At 39.7% G+C, this 9,211-nt stretch overlaps 1 protein-coding gene across 1 annotated transcript; it reads left to right on the forward strand.

Annotated features, from left to right (window-relative positions):
• The first annotated feature begins 67 nt into the window (after positions 1-67).
• DHCR7 (7-dehydrocholesterol reductase) lies at positions 68-6,937 on the forward strand. Its single transcript, XM_052693296.1, has 7 exons — positions 68-370; positions 1,044-1,266; positions 2,362-2,452; positions 3,133-3,346; positions 3,783-3,987; positions 4,948-5,079; positions 5,636-6,937. Exons 1-7 carry the CDS (start codon positions 276-278, stop codon positions 6,098-6,100), a joined length of 1,425 nt encoding a protein of 474 aa, XP_052549256.1. The 5' UTR covers positions 68-275; the 3' UTR covers positions 6,101-6,937.
• Positions 6,938-9,211: the final 2,274 nt, after the last annotated feature.

Raw genomic sequence — 9,211 nt, forward strand, 5'->3', positions numbered from 1 at the left:
CAGGTAGCGTGGAGATTGGATGGGTAATCAAAGTAGAAATTGCGATAAGCGGATCTGCAGACAGAACTGATAGCTAGGCAGCACAGGATGAGGGGAGTTAGGCCAGAATGTAAGGAATTAGGAAATTTCTTGCAGTTTTTATGCTCATCTTTGTCTCTGGGCTCTTTGTAATTGAAGGCTGTATGAGAGTTTTTAGCAACCTGTGTAGCAAAATGAACCACTGAGAACTAGCTGGAATAATTATCAATGTTTTCTTTTCTTTCACACAGAACACCATGGCAGCCCTTCGGGAGAAAAAATCTGAAGAAAGAAATCACAAAAGTGCCCAAAATGGTGCTCAGGCTCCTCAGGCACAGTGGGGAAGAGCATGGTGAGAGAAACTCAATTGTCATTGATTTCACATTGGTTCTTTCTTTTATAGATGTCACGTTGCTTTTGAACTGCATGCTGTTATTAAAAGATGAGTGCAGTGTTAATGATAATGAGCTGTATTATCAGTTGCTAAGAAAGGTTTCGTCAAGGTTTCTAAATGTGGAACTTGTCAGACAGCTTGGGTTGCGACACAGCCTTTTTTGCAAAAAAAAAAAAAAAAAAAAAAAAAAAGATACATTGTATAAATGGGTGATAATTTGTCTTTTCTTCAAAGATTGAACAAAATATTTGCTGCCTTTTGGAAAACAAACAGCTATCTGTGCTATTGGCACATGCTGTAGCAAGACTTAAGAGCCATGCTGTGAAAATATAGTGCAAATGTTATTAGAGTGTTAATACAGTGCAGCTGGAAACAGCCATGGCTGTTCATATGGCTTCCACAGATGTTGGTACTGCAGCACATTCAGCTTCTGGCTGTCAAAGATCTGTCTTGTCTGTGTTTCCAAGCTTTGCAGAATGTTTCTGTGATTCTGTTACTGGTTCCAACTGAACCCTCTACCAGTGATACCTGTGACTGTCATAAAACAAACTAGCAAAAAAATCAAACTGACTAAATGAGAATTATTAACTAGAAAGCTGGGGAAAAAAAAAAATTCTGTTCTTGCTTACAGGGAGGTAGACTGGTTTTCCTTGGCAAGCATTCTTTTCCTACTCGCATTTGCACCACTTATCGTGTATTACTTCATCATGTCCTGCGACCAGTACCAGTGCTCTCTCACTGATCCACTCATCAACTTGCTCATGGGGAATAAACATCTGTCTGACATCTGGAACAAGACTCCTTCACTGACTTATACAGCTGTTGGCATCTATGCTGCTTGGGTTGCTTTCCAGGTGTGTTATTGAATTATGATCTAGTGGCTGTTGTTAAAAGCAACTCTTTCTTTAATTTACATGGAAGATAATAGAATGTCATGCTGTCTTTCTACTTTTTTTATTTATCACTTTCTGTGTGTTGGAATCCAAACAAACTTTGCACACTTGAAAAACAAATGTATAGGATATTGGTGTCAGAAGAGTACACCACTGTAGTTTGATGGGTCACATTGCTTGTAGAGCTGTAAGTCACGATACCAAATAAAGTAGGAGCGTGTATGTGTGTGCAAGCATGCATCTACTCTTCAGAGGAAACAAGAGTAGAACTGATTGGAATCCTGTGAGTGCTTAAGGTAATTGAAAAGTAATCTGCCAGATGAAAATGTCAAGAATTACTGGGGGATTACTTGGATCTTAAATGTTCGGGATACCAGTACTGATTTACCTCTGAGAGAAGGTTGCCCAACAATTGCTGTTCTTTCTGTCAAGTCTCATGTAACGCCACACTAACTCACTGTGTCCAGCAGTGAGCCAGAGGATAATGCTTGCTCCTGCAGATGCTCTGTGACATGACTACTTTATACAAATATAAACTCAGCTGCCTTGAATGAATTCTATGAGTCAGAGATGATGTGCTTTATTAAAATAAAGCAGTCCTATAACAAAAATATTGATGTATTTCAATTAAGACATAGTAAATATATCAAACTAGTTGTAGAAGGAGTAGGTAGACTGTAAAAGTGTACTTACTTGTGAATTACAACTTCTTTGTAAAAAAAAAAAAAAAAAAAAAAAATCCTCAAACTGCTGCCATTGTGTTATAAGTAAGTGACTTACTTATAACAGGTTAAATTAAAGGATGAGGAGCCAAATCTAGTTGGCAACTCTCCTCCTTGTGAAAAAAACGGCCATAATCATATATGAAGTGCATCTTTAAAATCTTTAGTAGCTGGCACATGTTTCTAGTCTAAAATCACAACAGCCACTCCTACAATATTTGTTGATTGAGTATTTAATTGAAACTGCTGTGTGTTATCTTCTGTTATGTGTATGAAAGCGTCTGGGGATTTTCTCTTGTCCATTTTTTACTGTTAATATGTCTGTCACTTCTAGGTGATTTTGTATGTGTTTGTTCCTGACTTCTGCCACAAGTTTCTTCCTGGATATGTAGGAGGTGTACAAGAAGGTGCTGTCACTCCTGCTGGTAAGCTTTTCCTTGGAGTATACTACAACATACTCATATTCTTTCTGAATGACTGCCCTTCTGTACTTCATTTTTAATAATCTATTTCTATCTGGAGGAAACTTGGACGTAAATGTTTTTACTCTCCGTATGTTTATTTAAACTAATCAAACAAATCATTCATCTTCTTCTAGAATTGATTGTAGAATTTCTGTCTCTTATTGCTAGTAAAACTGTTGGTTGTGCAATTAGGTGATTCATGCCTAAAGAAAATACAGAAAGCAGTGTAGCAGCAGTGGAAAAATACAGATTGTAAGCAGCAAAATTACATATCAACAGCAGACTATTGCTGGTATCTGACAATGCAATCACAACTTTTTTAGCCAAGGTAACTTGCAAAATCTGAGCAAAGTGTGTGATGTGAGCAAAGGGTAATGTGAAACCTTAGTAAATTTCAGGTGAGGTTGCAAATCCAACATTTTGTGAAGAGAGTGAAGAAAAAGCTTAGCCTGAGAGGTTCTAGCACAGTATAATGAAACTCAGAAAAGCCTCTTAAGGTTGGAAAGGTGATGTTTCAAGGCAGGTAAGGAGAGACTCTCATTTCATGAGCATGGGTGTTGAACTTCTAGATACTGCATGCATGTCCATATTAATAACTGTACTAATGATTTATCAGTAGTATTGATCTTCTTCTTTTTTAGGTGTAGTAAATAAGTATGAAGTCAATGGACTCCAAGCTTGGATCATTACCCACGTACTTTGGTTTGCAAATGCCTATTATTTCCACTACTTCTCACCTACCATCATTTTTGACAATTGGATTCCTCTCCTGTGGTGTGCCAATATCCTGGGATATGTGGTTTCCACATTTGCGATGATTAAAGGCTACTTCTTCCCTACTAATGCCAAAGATTGGTATGTGTTTTCTAATAATACAAGAGTGCAGGAATTCAGACATATAGCTGGGCCAGTGTACAACTGTGATTTTTTGCTTAACAAAGACATGCAGCATGAAACAGAGAATGGTGCATGTCTAGTAATTGTTGCAGCCTCAGTGTCATGAATATATCTGTCTTGCATGTGTCCAACAAGTAAGATTATACTTGAAGCGCTGAAAAGTGATACCAAGTTTCAACTAGGATGCCCCCCAAATCTTAAAATGGATCTTTTACTAATGAAATGCTTTGGTTGGATCACTTTATGTGAACTTACTTACAACATGATGTGGTTTTAGGTTTTTTATCACTGTTACATCAAGCACCTTGGAAAATAATTTGAAATGTATAATTGGAATAGTAAGCACTTTCATTTATAATAACTATATAAATTTCTAATCTTTTCTATTTTCAAGCAAATTCACTGGCAACTTCTTTTACGACTACATGATGGGGATTGAATTTAACCCTCGAATAGGGAAGTGGTTTGATTTCAAGCTGTTCTTCAATGGGCGCCCTGGTATTGTAGCCTGGACTCTGATTAACCTTTCGTATGCTGCTAAACAGCAGGAGCTGTATGGTCACATAACCAACTCAATGATCCTTGTTAATATCCTTCAGGTAAATTGAGAGGAGGAGATTAAGATATCAATTTGAAAATAAACTAGTATTAAGTAGGAAAAATACCTGCACTGAATTTGAACTTACACTGTTCTGCCTGGCCTGACCAATATCATGCAGTGATCATGTGCTGGGTCTTGCTTCTTTACACATTTTCATTCAGAAAGCTGGTGGGAATAATCCAGTGTATCTGTTAGTACAAGGAGAATAGTTGTGTTACTTATTTTGGTTAACGCTGCTTGGCTTGCTTGTTACTTTTTTAGCTCTACAAACGTAGTGTAGTTCTTCCTATATATGTTATGTTCCTCTTAATGCTCTTATCATTGAGGTGTTAAAAACACAGATTAGTTTTGAGATCTTAACCAGAAGACAGCACAGAAATTTCAGGTTGATACTGTTAAATAGGATGCCAGTGTTATGTTATTAATGTATGGAATCGTAGAATCACAAAGTGGGAAAGGACTTACAAGATCATCTAGTCTAACTGTTCTCCATTACCATTGCTACCACAAGCACTAAACCTGATCTATTAGCTCCTCATCCAGACACCTTGTGAACACTGCCAGGGACGGCAACTCCACCACCCCCCTGGGCAGCCATTCCAGTGCCTGACCATTTTGAGAGAAAAAGTTTCTCCTTATGCTTAATCTCAACCTCCTCTGGTACAACTTGTGGCCATTTCCTCAGGTCCTGTTTGTTGCCTGGGAGAAGAGGCCAAACCCCTCCTCATCATAACCTCCCTTCAGGAAGCTGTAGAGTGCAGTGAGGTCTGCCCGAGCCTCCTCTTCTCCAGACTGAACAATCCCAGCTCCCTCAGCCGCTCCTCATAAGACTTGTGCTCCAGACCCCTCACCAGTTTTGTTGCCCTTCTCTGGCCACCTTCCAGGGCCTGAATGTCTTACTTATAGTGAGCGAATATAGAATCGTTGCAGTGAGTGATGTAGAATCATTCTTTTTCAGGGTATTTATGTTTTGGACTATTTCTGGAATGAAGCCTGGTATTTGAAAACCATTGATATCTGCCACGATCATTTTGGATGGTACTTGGGCTGGGGAGACTGCGTTTGGTTGCCTTACCTCTACACTCTGCAGGTAAAGATAGGGTAAAACCTTTGGGCTAAAAGGAAAGAAGCTTTCCAGAAACGTTTTCTCTAGCAGATTGGTGTTTATCTTATTTTCTTTTCTTATAGCTTGAATACTGACTATTACTACACTCTCTGTAATAATTTCATTGTATGAGAGCCTTCTGTCCCTGCATGGAATTAACATCTCTCTTTTGTACCTCTTTCTGTCACTGTCTGTTGTTTCATCTGCGTATTTTTTTTAATTCCCTTCAGTCCCTTTCTGTACTCCTTTCTGTTGGATGGTCGTTTGACTGGTTAGTGTTTTCTTCCTCCTCCTTTCCCATTTGGTCATCACCCACACAATTTTTCCCTTTTTCTTCTGTAACCTAAGAAATGCATCAGTGGAAAGAAAGTAGATGTATGATGCAGGATTTCCTGAAAAAGATTCCATCTTGGTGCTGATAGGATGAATTTTTGTGCTCTTTCTAATACTCTGTCCTGGGTCATGTAGGTCAAAGAATTCATCTGGCAGCTGTGGTGTGTTTTTAAAGTAAATCACTGCATGTCTCTGTTCTGTCTCCCAGGGTTTATATTTGGTTTACCACCCTGTGCAGCTCTGCACAGCTAATGCCATCGGGATCTTGGCGTTGGGCTTGGTTGGCTACTATATCTTCAGAATGACAAACCACCAGAAAGATCTCTTCCGCCGTACCAACGGCAACTGCAAGATATGGGGCAAAAAGCCCAACTACATTGAGTGCTCCTACATGTCTGTGGATGGGACCAAGTACTACAGCAAGCTGCTGACGTCAGGGTTCTGGGGGTGGGCACGCCATTTCAACTACACTGGAGATCTGATGGGCTCCCTGGCCTATTGTCTGACCTGTGGGTTTGAACACATCTTGCCTTACTTCTACATTGTTTATATGACTATTCTGCTAACTCACCGTTGCATTAGGGATGAACACCGTTGTTACAGCAAATACGGGAAAGACTGGAAACGCTACACTGCTGCAGTACCCTACCGGCTCCTACCAGGGCTGTTTTAAGGTGACACAGAATCTGAGGGAAATAAGCTTTCTTCTAAATGAAAAGAGCTTATTTGCACAGGTAAACTAACAAAAAAAACGTTGGAATAGACACCATTCTCTGGGGCACAAAAGGTGCCTGGAAAACTGTCCTTAATGTACTGAGGGAACATGCTTCTGGTAAGCAGGCAGACTGCGTAAAGAAAATGAAACAAGGCACAGAATTGGCCTTTTTAATAGACATCTCCTGAGAGGTCTGTTTTACCAGGAACTCTTCTTTTCTCTCTCAGAACTACCTTGGAATTGAAGAAAAGTTGCATGCACTTAGACTACAGAAATCTCTCCAGTGCTGGGAGGAGGCCTCAATCTTCACAGCAGCCAAGTACTTGAAGGCAGTTACCAGTGAATTAGAGGAGGAGGGAAATAATGGTGTGATCGCTTCAGGAAAGTAACAGTATGGTTGCTTGTGACAGTTATAACCTTCAGTGGGTAATGTTCTGAAGGAGTCTGGGTTTGCTTTCAAGAGGTTAACGTGGGAAATATCTAAACTGGTGTTTTGGAAGATTGGTGTAATCTGACTCACAAGTATTTGTGCAGGCTAATGTAAGTTGGTATGGCTCAATAATTCCATTAGCACTGGAGATAAGTGGTCTGTGACCAAGCGGTTATTATTGTCATACTGAAACTAAACTTGCTTTTTGAAGATACGGAGAATAGGTTGATTTCTTTACTGTGGATAGAAAACTTTGTTCACTGTCATTTTTATCTAAAATAATGTTTGATGTTTGTAATAGTTTGAGAAGTAAAAGCTTAGTTTGAAGACAAGTAAAAAAAAAAATACAGCCAATTTTCCTTTCAGCTGTTTCTTTTCTTGTTAATAGTTATCTTTCAAAGTTACAGGATTCAAGAGGAGCTCTTGGAAAATACAGTCCAAGGAGCAAATTCAAGAATGCAGAAGTGAAGCACAAACAAAAAGGGAGGATCAGAATATACCAACTATGCTTGTAATGAGTTTGGTAGCTGTGTTCACATAAACACACCATTTTTTATAGTAAGTAGAGAACTATACGAACTGATTTCTTGTAGGAGATGCTGAATGCACTGGCAGATATGAATGAGATGTGTTGGAATGCCTTTTAGTTCTGCTGCAGTGTTCCTGAAGGGATGGCTTTCCCAGGTGAAAAAAGATCTCAAGAACAGATGCAGCATGAGGTTGGGCTGTGTCTCAGGGCAGGATTTACAAGTGTGTATAGAGATGCCTTCGTGGAGAAACCTGACTCTATCACCAATACTATCTCTAGGCCTGATAACTGTTGTGTCATTCGCAGATAGTCATGAAATACTTTGGCGTGTATTGAAGCTGAGTTAGGAGTAGCTGTATCTGATCATTTCTGCTCTCTTAATTCTAAAGCATTCCTGTGGAGTGAAAAAACTTATGTTAAGATGAACCTTAACAACTTATGTTAAGATGAACCTTAACAGTTTGCCAAGGGGCAGTGCTTGTAATACATCAGAGCGCTTGTTTTGGAGGAAGGGGAGTTAGAGTGTAGGATGCAAGGGCTGGTGGAGCCCATTGGTTGCTGGCACCTCACTGCTTATGCTGACCCAGATTTTGCTGGAGTAATTGGATAGTTTCTTGTCTCGACTTGCCTGAGACCACACACTTATATCCTTTTCTTGAATAGTAGCCTTGGAATTTGTACTGACAGCATGCTGATAATGCCAAGGCTCTTTAAATATTGTGAGATAATCTGAGCTCTAAATCATGGTAGCCTTGCACCACATGGCATGTTCCTGTCTTTTCACTGATAAGTCCTGGATGACCAATGGAAGAAATTGCCCAATTAAGGCCAATAAAAAAAAAAATAAATCAATGTTTAAAAAATAAAATTGGGGTAATTTGAAGTGAAAGAGCAATACTGTGAGTAATGAGAACGTTATGCATTCAAACAATTCTTCAGAGCAATTTCACTTCTAACATTAGACATAGGTTTTTCTGTACTGTTTGATATTGGATTGTGGAAGGACTTTTATCTGTTTACTTGATGCAGAATTAGCTGCAGCTGTTGAGGACTTTACCCTGCAGATAACCTAGCTGCTGCATGTGAGAATTCTTTGGGAGACTGTTAAGCTCAGGGTAGGAAGCAATTGGTTGTGAGGTTTTTCAAGCAAGGGGCCGTCGCTGGGTTAAATTCACATCCTCTCTGATGTAAGCATGACAGATCCTGGCTCTTCAGGCTTTCCTGCTTTCCATACGCAGTTTCATGTCTGTTTTGATGACTGCATTAGAATGAACTATGTGTGTAGAGGGATTTGCATCTGGCTGGAAAAGGAAGTGGTAACTGCACCAAGGCTTATACTTCTTATACATAAGTGATCCTGGGGGGAGCGTTAAAAAGAATTATCAGTTCTGTAAGCTTCCTGCTAACGTGAATGTCAGCAATGCTCTAAGCCACATGCAACTGATGTCAGCCTTTAAAACTGAATCATTAAAAAGACAATTGAATGTAGACAGAGTCTTGTATGTGCCACATCTTGTGGTGCAGGCACATTTGGATTTGTTGCCTTCAGAATGCCAAAAAGTATGTCACTATGTGTTCTGCCCTGAAGGGTTATTGAGTGTGTGTGTTAGGTTAGCTTTGGCTCTGATATTTCACATTTATTGATATTGTGCTATCAATACCTCCAGTCAAATTTTGAGAGCATATGCCTCTGTGGAATGCTGGGAATTCTAAATGTAAGATTGCCAAGATTTGTAACGCTGAAATTGATTTAACTTGGTTTAAAGCCAGTGGGAACATGCAGCAAAAACTCCTGATAATTCCTTGGAGCAGTAAAGAAGCTAAAAGTGTGGTATTTTAATATATTGACTTTGGACTCCTGCAGGGAGACAAGTACCAAAAGCCAACAAGCAGGGTGCAACAGGCTGGGCACACTCCAGAGTGCTGTACATCTACAAAGGGGAATCACAACCTTCTAGCAGGTAGCCACTACTGACTGCCAGTCACCAGTCACCCATCTGTAGGTGCCGATGGGAGGCCTTCCCGTGTTTCACAACCTGTCCCTAGATAGTATTGCAATAAGATGGCATCACTGAGATCTGATCTCCACCTTTCAGCATAAGGAAGACTG

The sequence above is a fragment of the Tympanuchus pallidicinctus genome, unplaced genomic scaffold (assembly GCF_026119805.1).
Source record: "Tympanuchus pallidicinctus isolate F22 unplaced genomic scaffold, pur_lepc_1.0 scaffold3, whole genome shotgun sequence".
Classification (NCBI taxonomy): Eukaryota; Metazoa; Chordata; class Aves; order Galliformes; family Phasianidae; genus Tympanuchus; species Tympanuchus pallidicinctus.

What these genes read in the sequence shown, in the direction of transcription:
- DHCR7 (XM_052693296.1), top strand. Translation starts at nt 276, where the DNA reads ATGGCAGCCCTTCGGGAGAAAAAATCTGAAGAAAGAAATCACAAAAGT. An exon ending in CTGCTTGGGTTGCTTTCCAG is followed by an intron (nt 1,267 to 2,361) that starts GTGTGTTATTGA and finishes TGTCACTTCTAG; the next exon opens with GTGATTTTGTATGTGTTTGT. An exon ending in TCCTTGTTAATATCCTTCAG is followed by an intron (nt 3,988 to 4,947) that starts GTAAATTGAGAG and finishes ATTCTTTTTCAG; the next exon opens with GGTATTTATGTTTTGGACTA.